This window comes from Tetrao urogallus (assembly GCF_951394365.1).
Source record: "Tetrao urogallus genome assembly, chromosome: 1".
Lineage (NCBI taxonomy): Eukaryota > Metazoa > Chordata > Aves > Galliformes > Phasianidae > Tetrao > Tetrao urogallus.
In genome coordinates, this window is record NC_136813.1 from 139783690 (window position 1) to 139804111 (window position 20422).

Here is a 20422-nt window from a genome sequence, read left to right on the forward strand (position 1 = left end):
ATCTCATGGGCTGAAGTCAAGTGGACAGGGCAACAGGCACACACTGAAACACATGAAGTCAGCGGCCTATCGCTCAGCACACTCAGCCATGGCCAACTTAACAACAACCCTGTGACACGTTTCCGAAGGACGTCTCCTCCCCGCCTCTCCCCTCAGGGCCGTAGGGTGCCCGCCCCGCCGCCATCACGTGACCCGCGGCGGCCGCCCCGCCGCCTCCCGCGGGCTCGGCGCTGCCCCTTCCTCCCTCCTTCCCCGCGGCCTGTCCTGGCCGCGCGGTGCATTGTGGGAGCGGCGCTAAGATGGCGGCGGCCGCCGCTGGGCTGAGCTGGAGGCGGGTGTCTTCCTTCACGGGGCCGGTGCCTCGCTCCCGTCACGGGCACCGCGCGGTCGCCATCCGCGAGCTGGTCATCATCTTCGGAGGTGGCAACGAGGGCATCGCCGACGAACTGCACGTCTACAACACGGGTGCGCGGGGCGGGGCGGAGCGGCGGGCGCGGTCCCGCCGCGGGCGGGGGTGGGGAGCGCGGGGCGGCGGGGAGCCGAGCGCCGCGGCGCCGTCACGTCCCTGCAGGGTTCGGGCGCTGGACTCGGGCCCGCTGCTCGGCCGGGGGTGGCGCCCTAACACCGCCCGCAGCCTCCCGCCCTGCCCTGAGGCCACTGAGTGGAAAAGCGTCGCCCGGCTCGGGCAGGGCTCCGGGGGTCTCGCCGCGCCGCGTAGCGCCGGGTTCGTTCATAGGGAAGGGAGCTGAACGAGCTGAGACGCACATCTCGCTGAGGAAAGCGAACGTGCTGGCATCGGGAGGTTTTCCAGGCAAGAAGCTGCTTCAGTCTGGTTTGTGTGCGGAAGATGGGATGCCTGAAGAGTTACTCCGCGCCGTGCTGTATAAGGCTGGGAAACTTCCGCGCGATTTCAGTCGTGGGCCTGAAGTGGGGGAGCTGAGCGGCGCTCCGCAGCTGCTTCTCGTTGGCTGCCGGCAGCGTGTATTGATAACACGAAGGCTGCAGCGTGTGGGCTGTGCTTTCAACTCGCCGACTCTTAGGAATCATTCAGAAATGCCTGCCTTCCCCACATACTCCAAAAAGGAGTTTGTTTTTCCGTGGTAGTGTAAAAGTGTACTTGATCACCTTTTCAGGAGGCAAGGGAGGGGTCTCTTAACCGTGCTCTTGTGACAGGTAATCAAAATAAAGCATTTTGGTATGAACATAGGTCGCTCTGAAAGTAATGCCTCCTATTTATTTCCATGGAAACTGCAACAGATGCAAAGAACACAGTAACGCTATTTGATAGAACAAAATCGCAGCTTCAAAAGACTATTTTTTTTTTTTAACACGGTCACCATAATTAGCTGTGCGTTTTTGCCACTGATGACTAAGAGCCTGTATACTGTGCGCATAAAAATCTGCACTGGCAGAGGTGACCCAGTGTTTCACAGTATTTCACCACCCACCACCTCACTGTGCCTCACATCTATTGTTTGGTCTCCGTAAGCATTCAGCAGGTGTCAGTGAATGTCAGCGGGTGTCATTTCTTTGCATGGAGGAATTCAGTGGCGCACCTTTGCTTCGTACACAGGCTACGTTCTGTCAGACTGTCACTCTGCAGTAACATGTAATGGGGCTTTGGTGGGAAAGTTCAACCTTTACTGCTGTACTAACAACATCCTTCTCTGACGTTGTGAGCCAGCATCATAAAATAGAAGGCATTACATTTGGAGCAGCTTTTATATGCCTTTTAGAACAAGGGCTGGGATTGGTGCCTTTTCAGTGAGTCTTAAAATCAAATTTTTATTTTTCTGCCCAGATTCCAAAGGCATACCCCCCTTTGCCACAGTAGCAGGAAGGGCCATGACTCAGTTGTTGCAGTCCCGAGGCAGGTGTTTGGTTCAGACCAATGATGTTTTTTGGCTGAGGACTGAGGTGCAGGGCTGTGACCTGGAGTGCTTGAGCTTGGGATGGCACCCATTGCTTCTGTGTGATGACTTCCACAGACCTGGCACATGGGAAGGACTCCGTAATCCCTTGCAACAGTGGTCACTGGAAGCTTTGAAGTTCACACATTTCTTGTTCTTAGCCATGGAAAAAAAAAGCTTTGGAAAAGGAGAATGCAGTGTTTCCTTTAATTCCTTAGTTCTAACACAGTTTAAACAACAACATGCTACTGTATCAGCCAGTCTCAATTTTTCTTTCCTGCCTCTGTGTTTCTCCTCTCCCTTTTCAGTGCCATACTCGGTAGATACAAACATTGGTCCCAGAGTTGTGTAATTACTTTTTCAATAGGGCTATTAAATCCAGGCACACTGCCATGTTGTTGCAGCTACGATAATTCTGTTTCTAGGACTGGTACTCTGACTTAGTGTAGTTACCTCTTCTGTGTGGAACAGCACGTGTATTCCTTGTTAGCTTCTTTTTTCAGCAAGTCTATTAAATTGCTGTATGACCCTCAGTAAGTGTCTTGGTGCCCTGGAATTCATATACTGAGTAACACTGGTTTCATAGAGGTGTTGGGAGATTGTTTGGGCTTTTTTATTTGTTTTATTTTTCTTTCTTAAGTGTTTTGTTTTAAGGCATTGTGTTAAGCAGCCCATTCACAATCACCTACTGGAAAAGGTAGTTAACAGTGGAGATGTTTTAAAATACACTTTTTTTTTTCTGTGTTTCAGTGTTTAAATCCCTTTTTTTTTTTTTTTTTTTTTTTTTTTTAAACTGTAGCTACAAATCAGTGGTTCCTTCCTGCTGTAAGGGGAGATATTCCTCCAGGCTGTGCAGCACATGGATTTGTTTGTGATGGTACCAGAATACTAGTCTTTGGAGGAATGGTTGAATATGGAAGATACAGTAACGATTTATATGAATTACAGGTAGGAGATGTTTGAAAATGTTCCAATTTTGTGGAGTACTTCATTTATCTACTGAGGAATAAGCACATTTTACATTACCAACTGGGATATGAATGAAGGTATTTCTGATTTTGCATTTCTTGTGTTTAAGGCAAGTCGATGGCTCTGGAAGAAAGTAAAACCTCAAGCTCCTTCCACTGGATGTCCGCCTTGTCCTCGACTTGGCCACAGCTTTTCTTTGTATGGTAACAAGTGCTACTTATTTGGTGGCCTCGCAAATGAAAGTGAGGATTCAAACAATAATGTTCCCAGGTATGCTAGTTTGGATTGATTTCAGTGACTCAACAGAAAAAGACTAGATGCAATAACTTTGAAGAGGAACGTTCTAGGGAGACTGTCCTGCATGATGCACTGATTGCAAGGTGAATGAATTGCGTGCTAAGAAGCTTAGATGTTCCTTCTGTTTATCACACTGAACAGAGCATGGACTGAAAGCTCTGACTTTTTTTGAGAGAAACCTGAGTAGACTTTGGTACTTTCCCTGGCTGATATTTTTAAGAATTCTTGTTAGTTAGAATTAAATAGGTGAAGTCTCATGGGTCATCAGGGAATTCACAATGGAATTGTCACCTATAATACTGTGGAAGATAGTTAAAATCTTTTCAGAGTAACAGCTGGAGTTGCCCTTATTATCAGTAAAAAAGTTCTATGGCACTGAAATTGAGTACGGTGTTGACCTACAGTTGAGAGTGCTTATATCCACTTAGCAATTTGAAACTCATTAAACAAGAGGTACCCAAAGTGAGTGCCAAGATTCAAAAGTTACCTAAAAATAACTTACCAACATCAACACATGGCTAATTGTCTGTTGGGCAGCCTGAACACGTCAGAAAAGAAGCAGCTTCTTTTCACCTTTGTTGCCTTAGAGTTGCAGGAGTTCTTGAACATCCTGTGTGCGTTTCTTACAGCTCTGCAGTTTGTTCCAAGTTTCTCCACACGTAGTAATTTCAGCTGAGAATGTTGTTTGCTGGTTTGGAATGTTTATTTGATGAACCGTAGTGCATGAATTACGATATGAAAGACTACTATCTTAGAGGCAAGAAGCTACCATAGTTCATTTTATGTTCTAAATTAGTTTTGTTTAGGTGCTGCCCTAATGCCATCAAATGTTCTGGGATTTTAAAATTTTCTCACTCTTTCAAGGCAGAAGTCATAATACATGGAAACAGTAGAGGTTTAAAGCTCACTTACGATCTTGTTAATAAGCATGCTTTTCATGCTTCCTCAATAATTCTCCAGATATTTAAACGATTTCTATGAGCTGGAGCTGCAGCACGGATCTGGGGTTGTTGGCTGGAGTATTCCTGTGACAAAAGGGATCTTGCCATCTCCCCGAGAATCACACACGGCCATTGTGTACTGCAGAAAAGATTTGGGAGTTCCAAAGATGTATATTTTCGGAGGGATGTGTGGCTGTCGGCTCAACGATCTCTGGGAACTTGACATAGGTGAGTTTGTTTGCCAGTACAAGTGCGAGGACCTCGCTGGCAATGATGAAATTAATGTATGTGAGGATTAATGGCATTCTGTGGTGCTATTGAGAATTGAGACCTTTGGTAATTTTTGAAATGAGACAGATACAGCATTGTTTGCATTTATTATCCTCACTGATTTGGGTTATGCTGTGAGGTTGTCATCTGAGATTGCTTTAAAAACTCTCGCTGTGGTAACTGTGTTGAATAATCATAAAGTGGGTTTAATATATCCTTTTGAAAAACAGTTGTTGAGAATTTTGTATGATTTTTTTTTTGAAAGAAGCTCTAAGTGCGTGTTATTGCACTTTCTTTTCTAAATTGGCCACCTTAAAAGGTGAAATTTTGTTTTGTTGAATTCTAGAGGCATGTTCCCACCTAAACCCCAGGTAGTATAATACACAACAGTAAGTTATTTGAGGATTTTTATTCTTTTTCTTTTAGAAACCATGACCTGGTCAAGACCAGAAACTAAAGGGACAGTACCACTTCCTCGCAGTCTGCATACGGCCAATGTAATAGGAAACAAGTATGTCTGTTGTTAAAAGCTCAACTATAGAAAGGTACACCTAGTAGGAGAATGGCGATGCTTATCCACTACTGCTCAGTATAAACCGTCAGCCCTGTAGAGTGCTTCTCTGCTTCTGTTCCTCTACCTCAGTGGAAATTTAGAAGTATTATTTTTGATTTAGAGTTATCAAACTGTTGGTGTTTCCATACAGCAGGATGGTCTGCTCAACCCACAGGCATTTTTCCAAGCTTCTCGATGCATCTCTGTGCATTCTGTGGCAGAATCAGCTGGACCTGAGCTGGCTCTGTCAGAAGCCAACTTCAGTGCCTGTCTGTCTGTGACAAGGAGATACCTACACAAATTAACTGGCCCAAATAATAGAATTAGTTCTAGGCAAAATCATTCTGTATTTTTTGTGGACCAGTTTTTCTGTGGTCTGTTCTTCATTATTTCACAAGTCAGTATGACTTGTTTTGTCAGATAGAACTGACAAAATGGACTTTTAAACAGGCATTTCAGTCCATTTTGTATCAGTTTACAAGCCAAGGTGAGGAGAAAGAGGCAACAGATGGGAAAAAGGTGAAAAAAGCTTTGTGTTTTCTGAGTCAGGAGCTTAGCTTTTTTTTTTTTTTAATACATGAAGTTTTATTAGGTTGTAGCCTGCATTGTGCTTTGAAGTTTCGATGCCTGACTTAGATACCTGCCTTCTAACTATAGAATTATTTACTGAAAGATCTACAATGAAAGTGTAGAAATTCCATGTAAATGCATGATTTTTGGAGAGTCTCAGCAGTTTAGTTGTGTGTGAAAAAATGAAGTAGTAACTTCTGTATCTGGGAAGTTGTTTGAGTTTGTTGTTTAGCTGTTCTATTTTCAATCAGTTAACTTACTCAAAAATTTCGAAAGGTAGATGTCTGCAACAAGACTCCCATATAATCTGATGTAAATCAAAACTGTAAAGCACTGGAAATTTTCTGTTTTGTCCTAGATTGAGAGAGCACGTGCAGCAGGTCTTGAAATGTTAATTGGCTTTTCTTTTCTTTTTCCCTCTTCCTTCTTTTCTTTCATTTCAGAATGTATATTTTTGGTGGATGGGTTCCACAGTCAGCAGGAGGAGAAATTTCTACTCATGATGGTGAATGGAAATGTACCGGTTCATTTGCTTATCTTAATTTGGGTTAGTGTTTCTGCCTTTCTGGGAGTGGGCATTTTGAATAAATACTTTCCTAACAGAGCAGAATAAACATTCTGAAGACACTGAGAAAAGTTTGAAGACGTACAGCTGCAAACCCAGCTGACTATAAAGATACAATCCTTTTCTTCAACTTTCTTAAGAAGTTTTTATTTCCTTTGGAACATTCAGCAGATTTGCTGATGCAAATCTTTGTTCATGCATCTTTAGTACTAGGTAATATAGATAGTACTTCTCCATTTGGAGTGGGACTCAAGAGACAGATCCTGACGTGAGTTTTTTCTGAATTGCAACAGAACTGTCCCTGATGTTGTGTTTGAAAATTGATCCTATATTAGTTGAACATAGCCTGCAAATTAACTGGAAAGTGACCTTCATGTTGTAGTATTGAGAATGCAAATGTAGTCATTATAAAAACAGAGTTATTTATCCTCTCTATTTATTTTCTCTGAGCAGTTACATGTATTAACATACGTATTGCGAGTTTTGAAAAAACAACTAGAAACTAAATTTTCCGAGTTTCATTTGCTAGATACCACAGAATGGATAGGCCTCATCTCGGATTGCCACGAAGACAAAAGTAACTTGTTACCAGGGCCAAGAGCAGGACACTGTGCTGTAGCAGTTGGCACTCGTCTGTATATCTGGAGTGGTAGAGATGGTTACAGAAAAGCTTGGAACAATCAAGTTTGCTGCAAAGATCTTTGGTACCTTGATACTGGTGAGTCAGAGATAAATAAAGGAATTGTTCTATGCTCTGTGTTTTATTAATGTGTAGGAAGCTGCCGTGATCAGAAGCTCTGAAGCTGTAGCAAACACAAAGGTGTTTTAAATTTTAAAGCTTATTCCCGTGAACCGTACGTACTTGGCAGTCAGCTGTTTGAAGGCTACAGCTGTAGTTCCATCTGGAAAAAAAAAAAAAAAAAAAAGAAATAATAAAAAGTTGTGTTTAAAGCCCCTGAAAGAACGTGGCTAGATTCGGTATTGCATGCCACAGTTGATAGATACAAGATTCTCATGGAAGTTTTACCTGAAGTCTGAGTTCCTTACATTTCTTCTGAGAGTGATCTTTTCTGTTGTTGCTACTTTTTTTTTTTTTTTTTTTTTTTTTTACCAAACCCCTCCTTCTCATGGGATCATTGCTGCTGCTGCTGCTGCTTCCTCATGTTCTGGACCGCTAAAAGATACAGAGAAAGGACCAAATTGTTCTGCGGTTGAAGGAATTTTTGGAGCACTGATTGCACATTAGTGGCTGAAATGATGGATATTTATTTGATAGCAGGACCTTGAGATAGTACTGGGAGTGAGGGACTAGAATAGTACTTTCAAGTGGAAGTTCCTGTCTACTCGAGCAGAAGTGTGAGTTATTGGAGACTGTGAATTATTTAAGGCAGGGGAGAACGTGTTTTTGTTGAGTTTTTTTGGTGGTTTTGTTTTGTTTTTCCCCCTTTGAAAGGGTTGAGTAAAAAAAAAAAAGGAGCAGTAAGGGAAGAGTGCATCCTAGTCAGGCATCAGGGCAAGCGAGGGGAGCAGGTTGTTGGCATTGAATCATGCCTGGGCTTCAGCCTGCACAAGCTTTTGAGGGAAAGTTCACTTCAGCTATAAAGAGCAAGCAGAAAGGAAGTGCAGTGTTCTGTGAATTCTTTCCAGGAATGTGTAAAGCATTAGGAGTCAGAGCTGTGTCCAGTCTTCTGGGAGAAGACGAGGATCTCTTATGTGTGTAATGCCTATGGTGATGCCTACGCAACCCAAAGGCATAGCAGCAGCAGAAAACCTAGCTGTCAAAACCCTAAGAAAAGGCATAAAAATGTTAATTCTGAATGCTCTAGAATGGCAATTTGCAATTTTTTGCTTGATTTGGCACTTTTGACACTATCTCCTGCTTATTTTGGTATATATTGTACTTATGTGAAAAGGGAACTCTTGATTTTGCTAGCATTACACAGATATTTCTTAAACTGTTAGAAGAGAGCCATTTCAAACATGGCACCTGTGTCTTTCTGGTTTCTTGTAGAGAAACCTCCAGCCCCCTCACAGGTCCAGCTGATAAGAGCTACAACCAACTCCTTCCAAGTGAAATGGGATGAAGTACCCACTGTTGAAGGATATCTTCTTCAATTACATGCTGACTCACCGGTGCCATCAGCAGCTGGAACACCTGGCACTGGGGTTCCTGAGACATCGGTGCTGAGTTCACAAGGTAGTCATCACATCACTTCATGCTATTGCTTGTGCAAAGGCAGAGTAGATATTTGTGTAAGTAATGAATACGAGTTTGTTTTAAAAAATAAGATAATTTTGAGAGACTCTATTTTCTTTGACTGTTCCAGAAATACATATGTCATAGTTGTAGAAAACTCAGCTTTAATGTCTCTCTGTCTGTTCTGGTCAGCAGTCTGAATGCTGAAGATATCTGTGCAGTGCTGGATTGTTTGAGAGCAGGCAGTGAGGAAGGGATTATAACTGACTGTTTGGCCACGCAGTTTCATTTCAGTTTAACACCTGAATCGTCCTTTAGGCAACTTCATGTTTCCCTCTTGCTTTCTGGAATGGATCCCACCCAACGTAATACTAAGCTTTGTGTAACTGATTGCAATTTGCTTTTGTTTACCTGAAAGGTGGCTCTTCTCTACATCAAAGTCCACAATCGTTGCCCAGTGTCCCCTGCCCAGAAATGAAGGTGGATCATCCCAGCCAAGCAAATAATGTCATTCCTAATAATGTAAGTGTAAACTGACAAACACCAAGGTGGCAAAGTAGTGTGGGAAGTAAGGGATCTGCCAAATAATTTCCCAGTTTTTAAAATCCCTGCATACATTTAAACCTTAGAAAACCGCCAAATCGAACAACAAAGAAGACACCTGAAGTGCTTGTTTACTTCCTTATATTCATCTAATTTTCATGATTGATGCAGTCTTAAAAGTCCTCTTTGTGGTAATGTGTAAAGGATATTGTGACTGTGTTGACTTCCAGAGTGCTAACTGGGAATCTTGTAACAGTAGAGATATTCTACATCCTCAAAATGTTCGTGAAATTAACATGGGAAGCAGGAAGGATGATGCGTGTTTCTTCTTTGTTAGGGTTTTCATGCTGTTTTAGATATTCCACTGTTTTGGCAATTTGAAAGAAAGAGGAAAATCTCTGGCGGGAGGTTCACAGTTTTAGAAATGTAGGTCTTTTCTTAGCTGGGTAAACCCTCAGATCTGTATGGAATCCATAATATACTCTTACAGAAAATGAATGTAGAAGTACCGTGAATTTTGCTAACAATAGAAATCTTAGATATGTACCAGAAGAGCAATGGGTGAAAGTTTTTCTGATTGTCATTTTGCTGTACCCCAGTCCCCATTTCTCATCTGCCTCGTAGACAAAATGTATGCATCAATGCACTTCCACATAATAAGAATTTGAACTTGCTCAGATAAAATGTAGTATGGGCTAGGGGTACTTTTAAGTCAGTTTAGAGCTTGAGTCCTTGTTTTATGTGGCTAAAAGAATGTGGAGTCTTAGGTTGCTTGCTTGTTTCAATTTAAAACGCTAAGGGTATTGGAGGATTTTCATTTGTTGCTTTTGAGCAAGCCTTTTCATGTCATGTTTGCAACTGACAGCTCTGAACTTGGCAGTTACACATTAACCAATGTATTGTTCTGGTAGGTCCAACTTTGCCTTTCATCCAACTCACTCTTAAAAATAGAAGGAAAAGAAAAGGCTGCAGCACCCGAAAACAAGATTACACAGGAGACCATGAAAAACCGTGCAGATGCGACAGCGTTCAAGGAATCAAATGCCCCTTCTCTTTTGCCTGTTTGTACTTCAAGTAAGATATCTATAGAGTAAAAACTAATAAAAAAGCAAGTGTTAAATTCATCTAATAAGCATAAAGTAAGATTATTTGTCTTGCAATTTAAAATTAATTTACCTGTCCTTGTGGTTTATAAAATTCCTTGTGCTAGCTAATACTGTGCATATTTCTAGAAGGTATGAGGAGAAATGAGATGCCAGGCCCAAGCACACAATCTGTTTATATTTGATGTTTATGTAATTTAGATGGCGTGACCATTTTTATTATCCTCAGTTTAATTTAAGTATTGCCTGCAAATTTTGGGTCTTAGTACTGAGTGAGAAAGAGACTTGCACTGTTGGCGATGAAGTTGTTTGTTATGAAACTCTGATGATCATTTGTGTGGGTGTTTCTTTTTTTTCCCAAATGAATTCTTTCGTCACCAAATGGGTATGAAATACATCCAACACAAATGAAATTGCAGTTTTAGTACAACTGTGTACATATATTTATATTTATTTACGACTGTGCAGACAGGGTCTTATTCAGCTATATACATAAAGCATCTGCTTTATTTGTTCACAGTATTCCTTATTGATTTCATAATCAGATCTAATCTAAATCTCTGTTTTTATGTGAAACTAAAGCCATTAGATTAAGTTGAGGTCCATGTTGGGTATCATCAGTATTGAATTCTGTTTAATATTTTCTTTTTCTAAGGTCCTCAGACTTCAGCAAATGTAGGTGAATTACATGACTTGGACAAACGAACTGTAATTCCTGATGCTTCTGTATCCAGTACTGTCTCCAGCACACAAACTATGGTAACCCAGCAGGCTGTTAAAACTGAGTCATCAAGTACAAATGGGGCAGTTGTTAAAGATGAAACTTCACTAACAACATTCAATTCAAAATCTGAAGGTTTGAAATGTGTTTCACATACTGTATTTTGAGCCATATGTATCTAAGGCCATCAGAGTTCCTGTGGTGTGGTGGGGTTCCCATCTTGACTTAGTACCTGGGTTAGAGATAGGGCTTTGGGCTATGGAGGACCTCAGGCAGCCTGAATGATCTCTGCTATGATTTACATATCTCTAAAATCAGGATATTCTTATACTTTAGTAAGCTGCTTGGTTTTCTGTAAGTGAGAAGTCTTTCAAATCTTTATGCAGATGCCTGTTTTATAAATAGCCATGGTGGGCAGTTTTGTTGCCTGTGAGACATTTGCTTTCATCTGGCGATTGCTTTTTTTAGTCAGCAGAAGTCTATTGTTTGTAACCTCGGATTTTCTTCATTTTAAATAACTGACCTCTGTAATGAACATGGCAGCTCACGTGGCTGGCTCACCACTAGGCAGACGTGGTGACCTCTCTACAGTCTGTTTGAAATATCCAAAACAAGCATCAGTACAGAAGCTAAACATATGGGTAGTTCTTCACATCTTGTTTTTCTTGGAAATCACCAGGATGTGCTTGCTGCTTTTTGAGTGTTAGCTAAAGAGTGGTATTCTTTATTGGCACTGAGTAGTGTACTTTTTACTGGACAGTATTGTTCTTTAAAAGCAAAACACAAACACAAGAATAGAGTACTAATATTCCCTTGTATTGTTCATGTGCTTTGATTTATTTTTAGGAAGCATTATTTTCCCATTTCTTAGGATTGCTAAAAGATTAATTGCTCTTATTACTGCAGTCTGAATTCTTTATGTCAGAAACAGTGCATTAAGATTTTAGGCTTAGTGATGACACTTGTATGAGCAGCCTATATGCCTCGATCTGATACTTTGATTGTTTGCAATATTCTCTGTTGATTTCATAATTGTGTCACACCTAAGGATAGAATTTCTGAGACCTGCCTTCCAAGTTCTGTTATCTGCAGTTATCTGTGGTGTCAGCTTCTGTGAATATGAAGCAAGCCAAAATTAGTTGTCCGTGTTATAAATAGAACTGCATGCAAAAGAACTTTGAGACATGCTTTTGCAGCAAACGCTTGTAAATGGCTGCTGAGGTCAACTCTGTGGACTTCGTGTTAAATTTTTCTTAGAGTTAAGCTTTTTCAATGTAACTTTTTGTTTCTAGCTGCTGAAACTGCTTATTTCATGCCTTCAACAAAGGTCAATACTGGACAGGCAAATGATTCACATTCCTCTGTAAGTCTGCAAAAGCAAAATCAAATTGTATTCTGTTGATTAGTTGTAAGGGTTCTTCTGTTTTTCTTCAACCGTGCCTCTTTGACAGAGAAAAAAAGAGCTGGAAGTGAATAATACAGGGGTAAAAATTTTCTGTTGTAAAACTAATTACGTTGTGCGGGTTAGATTTGAGTCTAAGAAGCAGTTGTTTAGTTGGGAGGAGATCCAAGAATGTGTTTCAGCTGTTGAATCATTTGAATCGACTGGCGCAGTGGAATGGGCTTTCTGCTGCATGATGTGCAAATGTGGAATGTTCTTCTGTCTGCACAACTGAATTTAAAATGAGATATGCATTAAATCAGGTGTAGTGTTTGCTGCTGATGTGTAGGTTTGAAACGTAACTGAACTGACATCTTGATGTTTTTCCCTAGAAGAGATGGGGACTGACTATGCAAGCTGTAAATACTTCCTGAAAAAAGTAAATGCCTCCTATTTCACCTGCTTACATCTTAATACACAAAACCAAGGTGCAGTTTTTGCCACCAAAAGAGTGGAGCTAAGGATGGGAAGAAGCAGCAGCTAGTTAAGAGTTGGGTTGCTTTTGCCAATAGCAGCTGACACTTCTGCCCCTTTTCCACTCTAGCAGGAACACCATCTGTCTGTGCTGGATTGCCCTGGCCATGCAGGTGCTCTTCCTGGTGCCTGGAGTCAAACAAGAAAGATAGCTTGTCTTTCTGGGTCAATCCACACAGTTCCCATGCCTTCTACAACCACTGTGCCATGCCACAGCAGCAGTTCTGCTCTGAGCTGCAAGTTTAGCAGTTGCTTGCTGCAGGGAGTTGGGGCTGAAGTGCAGCAGAATCCCAGACAGAGCTGCTGATGTACGACCACGTCACACTTTTGTTAATCGCTGAGCTTGTGAGTGATTACATGCTGCTCCACACACCTAGTTCTACAGCTTTAAGCTTCTTCCCCTCCCTGCTTCAACTAGGATGTCAGAGATGACATCCCAGCTGCAGTTACTCTTATTTTTTTAAGTGATGATCTGTTCCTAAATTTCTGAGAACCTGCTGGTTTTGAACAATGTATTAATAATAAATGCATATTCGTTTGAAGTATACAGAGTTACTCACTGGTATGGAAGGGAATTCTACATATTCTAGAATCTTGAAATGTTCTTTTAATGCTATATTGAAGTATGGATGGTCTACATAACCTATTCTTCAAATACTAGAGAACTCCACAAAGACAGACGGCACCGGTGAAATCAAGGGAACGACAGTGGTATGATGTTGGAATTTTTAAGAACAGCAGTGCTGTGGTGAGCCAGTTCTACTTGCTGCCTGAGGAAACTCTGAATGCCTCTAACAAGGTAACTGCTAATTTTCCTCTGATGTAGTTTGCACTTGTGCATTCTCAAATATGGTGCTCATATGCTTGACGACAAAATATGTGATTTTCTGATACTGCAGCACAAATGTGTCATTATAGGTCGTATTTTATTACCATGTAGTTCCTGGTGCATTTGGCCTATGTTTTTCCTAAACCAGATACATCTTCTGTTGCTTTCTCCTAATTGTATGGAACATCTTATTGTGCTGTTGCTAATTCTTTCCATCTGTCTGTTCTACAAATAGTTCCCTTAGGAAGGAGCTTTCAACTTAGTAAACTTTCAAGTCCCTGGAAACTGAACAGTTCAGCACTTTGCAGTCTGTGATTTCACTAGAGCATTTCCAGTCAGTTTCTTCTCTGTCTCAAGGATCTTCGCTTAGAAACTTTTAAAAATACTAATAATGCCTAGTGTAGGATGTTTAAAAAGATCAGATGTGGAGGTGTAGTGATTTTTGTATTTGATTTCTGTAAGTTTATGTTGTTAAGCGTAGAAGTTTGTATATTAACATACTAAATGTGTGTAACTTGCAAAACATTTGTAGTTTTGGTGGTGAAAGTATAATTTAATGATGACTAAGTGGACTAGGAACAAAACTAATTACTGTGTCAGCTAAATGGCCAGAAGTGCCTACAGTCAGGAGGCGGTTCCTCTTGAAAAGATGTCTGAGTTGATTTCAAACTCAGAAATCAGTGTTCACTTACACACACCTGACACTTACTCGTGTGTGATCTGGCCGTCACCAAATGGCCAAGTATTTAGCCATGCTTTCCTTTTACCAGAGCAGGTCTCTGCTTTACCTGAACTGTTTAGGTCTGCTGCTTGTAGATGGAGCATATGAGGGAAAATAAAACCCACAGAGGATTTTGATCTCTGCTGTGTATGTATGTGTAAATGGGCAATCTGAGCACATTTCTCTCTACTTCTGCGAATACTGATTATGCTGTCCTGTTATGTAAGGTACCTATATCTTTCTAGAATGTATTTGCAGGATTCATAGTATAAAATTGTTTGTTAGTTGCTGAATGTATTCAACATACTGTCTTTTACAGCAGTTTGTATAGATTGTGATTGCTTGCACATTATTTGCAAGGAAAATAGTTTTGAATAGGTTGGTTCAAGGATGTATCAGTGCGCATGGTAAGCATGGAAATACATTAGTACATAACATGTCAGAATCATAGAATGGCTTGGGTTGGAAGGGACCTCAAGGATCATCAGGTTCCAACCCCCCTGCCACAGGCAGGACTGTCAGCCACTAGATCAGGTTGCCCAGGGTCCCATCCAGCCTGGCCTTGAGCCTCCAGGTTTGGGGCATCCACAGCTTCCCTGGGCAGCCTGTAGTAGTGTCTCATTGCTCTCTCAGTAAAAACTTCCCCTGGTATCTAATCTAAGTCTCCCTTCCTTTAGATTAAAATCATTCCCCCTTGTCCTGTCTTTATATACCTGTATAAAAAGTTGATCTCCTTCGTGTTTGTAAATTCCCTTTAGATATTGGAAGGCCACACTGAGATCTCCCCACACCCTTCTCTTCTCCAGGCTCAACAATCCCAGCTCCTTCAGCCTGCCTTCACAGGAGAGGCGCTCCAGCCCTCTGATCATTTTTGGGACCCTAACATACTTGTTACTAACTAACTGTGCTTTTCTTTAGGAACATTGTGATTACCGTTTCATAAAATGGTACCTTCTAGTTATTGGAATGAGTGTTCTTGAAAGAAAAATATTTTTGAGGGTAGGGGAGTATACTAATTAAATCATAAGCTATACAACTGGAGAAGCTACTTTGCTTTTACTTTCCCAGGTAAAACTAAGCCAGAGATACTGTTGAGTTTAAATGAGTGTGCAGATGTGTGGGTATGCAGTGTGCTTCAGTCAGAATCCTTCTATAAATCCCAATGAAAGTACAAAAATGTTAAATCAGCTTTTTATTTCAGTTAAACTTACCTTGGTTTCTTGCTATCACTGTATATTTTTTTAGGTAATTGTGTTTAGAATGCTTTTCAAAGTATTCTGATGTTGCTGTATTTTCAGAAGGAAGATGCAGACGTACCAGACTACAGGTTACTTAAGAAGCAGGATCTTTTTCCGGGCACAGTGTACAGGTTTAGAGTTGCTGCAATTAATGGCTGTGGTGTTGGGCCTTTCAGTAAAGTGAGTGAATTCAAGACATGCATTCCAGGTTTTCCTGGAGCTCCTTCAACAGTCAAAATCACTAAGGTGAGAAATGCAGATAATTGCTGTGTTGTTATTTATCTATCTATCTATCTATTTATTTTTAATTCAAAGTTGTCATATTAAATAGTGACAAATTCTTCATTGGTGAATTCTGCCCAATGTGATATGCTTGAAGAAACTGCTAAAATGAAAATATTTTAAGCCTTAATGATCATGTTGCAAGAGGCATCTTAATCATCTGATAATTTTTCCATTATTTTCTTTTCTTGCACTCTTAATTTTGTAGGAGTCTAATATGTTAATAAAAAAGAAGTGTCAAAAGATAGGTTATTACCTCCCAAGGATGATCTTTTGGCATAAAACAGTGTGATTTTGCCAAAATTAGAGGCCACTCCTGGGTGACATGAATCGACACACTAAAATGCATTTTTATCTCTTAATCTGCTAACTTTCAAGTCAGATGGCTTTTATAAACCTCTGCCCCCACAAAGTCCACTTTAAAAGTATTTGGGGAGGTTTTTCTTCCTTTGTTTTCTGGGATTTGTAATTTGTTTTAATGGTAGATGAGTTTTATTGTTTGGTTTCACGTCACCTGACATCCTTCTGTACTAGTGACAACTCAGTACATCTACAATGACAAGAAAGGCTGTACTTTGGAAATGTATTGCCATTGGTTTGTATTCCTCCTGTGTGAATCAGAAAATGAGTATTCTTGTTTTTCAAAATATCCTTTAGCATCTGTGTTGTCTCTGCACAAGTATCAGTAGAAAGAAATTGTTGCTTCTTGAATGCAGGAACAGTGACAGAATAGGTTAGAATTTTAAGATGCTCCTTAGAGATGTGTGTGTATATGTATGCATATATGTGTGTGTGTAGTAAATATATTATAAAGATGTTTTTATAAATTATATGCTTAGTTGAATATCTGATGATTAACCGCATAGTATCATATTTTCTCTCTGTTTTTTCCAGAGTGTAGACTGCATTCATCTTTCTTGGGAGCCTCCTGCTTCACCTTCTGGCAATATTTTAGAATATTCTGCCTACTTAGCAATACGTTCCACACAGTTGCAGGAAAACCCAAATCAGCTTGTATTTATGAGAATATATTGTGGTCTCAAGACATCTTGTGTAGTGACTGCTGCCCAGCTTTCAAACGCTCACGTGGATTACACTTCCCGACCTGCTATAGTGTTCAGGATTTCTGCAAAGAACGAGAGGGGCTATGGACCGGCCACACAAGTTCGATGGCTTCAAGGTAATGTTGGTGTCAGTGCAGCGTGCGAATGGGCCCTAGCTGTGGCAGAGCTGGTCATGGCTCTAGAAACAACCCTTTGCTCAGCACGGTGCTTTGCACAGCAGTGAAATATCAGTTTGTTCTTTACAGAAGTTTTAAGAAAATGCAGTTGTTCAATTTAGCATTGTATTAAACACAGTGATATTCGTCCACGGGCAAGTAGTGAATGCTGGTTATGGAAGCTTACTTCGTCCCTTGAATAATGAAATCTTAGTAAGCTTCCTGATTTCCCTGGTCTTCACTTCAGCTTAGCAAAATTTCATTATAAAAAGAATCCAGTTCCATGCATGGATGTAATCAAGTTTGGTTTTTTTTCAACCTTTTTCCCTTCCGTATCAGAGTATTTTTTCATAAAGTGACATAAGGTGTATGTTTGTGATTGATACGCTTTTTGAAGTCTGTATTACAGTTACTCAGAATAGGCTTTATCGTCTCATTTCTGCACTTGAATTTATATGGGCTTATGATTAGTTGGGAATGGGAACAGGCCGACTGGAAACTAGGCTTCATTTTCAGCCTGTTCAGTTCCCTCGTGTCCATCTGTGCAGCTGCATAAATGCTAGCACCAACACAAAAGCACAAGTGACTGCTGAGAGAGGGACTGTGGCTCCTAATGGCAGCATATAATCTAGAAGCACAGGTGGGGTTTAAGTGATTCTTCAGTCGCAGTTTCCATTTTGTCATCTAGGCAGTTCTTGGTGCCATCAGTTGATTGTATTTTTTCAGTTTTGCAAAATAACCTTTCACTTTCTGCCTTAGCTTTCTGCTAGCTGCGAGTTGACGTGGCTCAGCAGGAGGTGTTGTGAGCATGGAGGGAGGTTAGGAAGGGAAGAACCAGGGGAAGCTCTGGTTTTTACCCCCTTTGTTTGCACTGAGCTATTGCTTGGTGTTTAGCTGTCCTGCCAGTCCACTTGCTGTGATGTGCAGGGCGTAGCTGACAGAGTGCTGTTGGGTGCCTCACTGTTTGTTTGGAACATGTAATTTCTGAGATGGAGAGCAACAATAGAATCATAGAATGGCCTGGGCTAAAAAGGACCACAACGATCACCTAGTTTCAACCCCCTGCTATGTGCAGGGTCACCAGCCACCAGACCAGTCTGCCCAGAGCCACATCCAGCCTGGCCTTGAAGAATTGTCTCGAGTTTAAGATTCCAGGATAGTGTTAACCTTTTATGTGGTAAGGGCTTGGGCCATGATCTGCATCCCAGAACTGTGCAGGAGTTGTTTTGATGGTGTTTGACCTCACGCGCTATGTGAAATTATGAAATGTCTAACAGTGTCTCCTTCTTTTTGCAGATATGAAAACATCAAGCTCAAAGTAGAGGCAGCGTAACGCATTTCAAGTTTCGAATGTAGTGTTTAATGTAACTCCTGTACTATTTGTAAATGCTACAAATATTTTATTTTTGCATTGTTTTTATCTTAAAAGTATATAACCTTTTTTACGTTTGAGACATTGGCGTTATATAGCCTTGCTCAGGTCTGAGTACCAGATAGGAATGATACTGAAGATGCTGGAGTGGAGGACCATACTCTGTCCAGCAGCTCTTTTTCTTAGTGATAATTAAAATGTGATTAAATATATCAATTTTCAAATTAAAAAAAATAAATTGGCAGTAGTATTTGAGGTAGAGTTCCCCATGATTGCCACAGATCTTGCATAGACAATTCAGGAAGATTTGGTATGTGAGAGAATTCTGTTTGGTTTCAGTGTCTTACACCAAATTCTTCCTTGTGGTGTCTGAGTACAAGGCAGAATTTTCAGTTATTATATAGTAACTTAAAAATTAAATATTTTAATATATACTTTTTTGTAAAAAAAAAAAAAAAAAAGAAAGAAAAAGAAAAAAAAAGAAAGAGGACAAAAACAAAAATGATTTTTTTACTCTTTGTAACAAATATAATTCTGAAAGATATTCCCCTGAAAATTTAAAAGGAAAAAGATAAACTCCGTCATTTCTCTCATTACAAAAAAAAAAAAAGAAATGTAAATTCATTGTAAATGCACTACTAATATTTAGAATGATCCTTTTGTAGTTGTACAAATCTTCAGCTTGTAAATACCAATGTTTACAAGAGACCTTTGTGGTCTTGTATTAAAACTTCCACGAGATTCATTCTCTTTTTTTTTTTTATTTTAAACCCATATGCTTTGCTTTTAGCATATGCTTGCTTTTTGCACTAATAATAACTTACCTCATTCCTGTGTTTGTAATCACTTGTGTTGCTTCCATCATGTTTCTGTACAACTTCAATCTGAAAATTTTAACCAAAGTTTAGAATACATGGTAAGCAATTTTGCACATACTGTATGGCAACTATCAACATATTTATTCCAGTTAATCTTCTTAAGTGCTTGTTTGCTTTACCAGTATATTCTACCAATCAAGTTCCGTATCTCCTTTTACTATGCATCATTTTACATTAACTAGCTAGCTGATAAGTTCAACAAGCATTACTTCTAGGAATAGGTTGATCCATTCCTACGCTAAATGGGAAAAAAAAGTGTTCACAGTAGTGAAATAAAGGTAAACATTTTAAATGCTATTTATGTATCTATATATAAACCTATGTTTACCAAAGTGTAGAGGAAAATGGCTGAGTCGGACAAGGTCATTAGGTGAGTAGATGGAGGCACCTAAATAAGATTTATTTTAAAATAAAATCTAAATTACTTACCTGTGCAATGAAGTTTATACTTTGCACTTTAATTTTGCCCTGAATGCCAAAATATTACACATCAAGGTAGGATTGCTTGCCTCTGTCAGTTAAATTTGTCTTAAGAGCATTTGTAAATAACTCAACTAAAAAAACAAAACAAAACAAAACAAATGATGTGCCTGGTTTGGTGGGAGAAGTATCGCTGTGGCGTGAGAGGTGTAACAGCTCACATGCTGAGCAGATTTTATAGCCAAGTTTGAGCTACCCTGCAAGTCAGGGTTGTAACAGAAGTGCTGATACAGCCTTAATTATCGCAACACATCACAAGCTATAGTAGCGTATAAAAAGTGCTGGGGACCATTAATTGCTGTAATAGTGTTAATTGTGGCACAGGAGTAACACGTGGTCTTACTCCAGAGAAAAATCTTGTGATTAGGACAATGGCAGATATCCCAGACTCACTTTAAACAGTGTTTATAGTATGAATGTATAGGATTTTTCCAGGCGTTAACTGGCTTTAAAATACTTGTGTTTCAATGATCCATTTCATCAGGTATGATCTCACCACCAATACTGTCTGATAATTGAAATTTTACTGTACATGAGCTGTTAACTAGAGAAAATATAACTTGGTTTTCCTTATTAGTACTGTGAAAGAAGCCTTTAGAGAAAACACTTGTGGCTTTGGTTTTGTTGGTTGATAGCTGTGATCGTAGAGTTGTTATTTAAGAATAAAATCTGTTGGGTTATGTCTGGGTGGAGTTTTTTTGCACTTGGTTTCACATGCTTTGCACAATTTGTTTTTCAGTGGGTGTGTCACAACTACCAAAGGGTACAGCTGTGGCGTTTTCAATGAAAGTATGATTTCCTTGTAAGTGTGCTTTCTCCAGCTGACTCAACATGAAATGTCACTTTCTC

At 40.1% G+C, this 20422-nt stretch overlaps 1 protein-coding gene across 1 annotated transcript; it reads left to right on the forward strand.

Annotated features, from left to right (window-relative positions):
• Positions 1-299: 299 nt before the first annotated feature.
• On the forward strand, positions 300-16911 carry HCFC2 (host cell factor C2; the record flags this gene model as incomplete). The annotated part of the gene is made up of 15 exons (XM_079532563.1): positions 300-465; positions 2710-2858; positions 2989-3149; positions 4137-4345; positions 4814-4898; positions 5954-6057; positions 6605-6793; positions 8087-8272; positions 8691-8794; positions 9727-9889; positions 10574-10774; positions 11932-12002; positions 13216-13353; positions 15403-15588; positions 16519-16911. The coding sequence occupies 15 exons, from the start codon at positions 300-302 to the stop codon at positions 16909-16911; spliced, it is 2505 nt and encodes an 834-aa protein (XP_079388689.1).
• Between the last annotated feature and the right edge of the window lie 3511 nt (positions 16912-20422).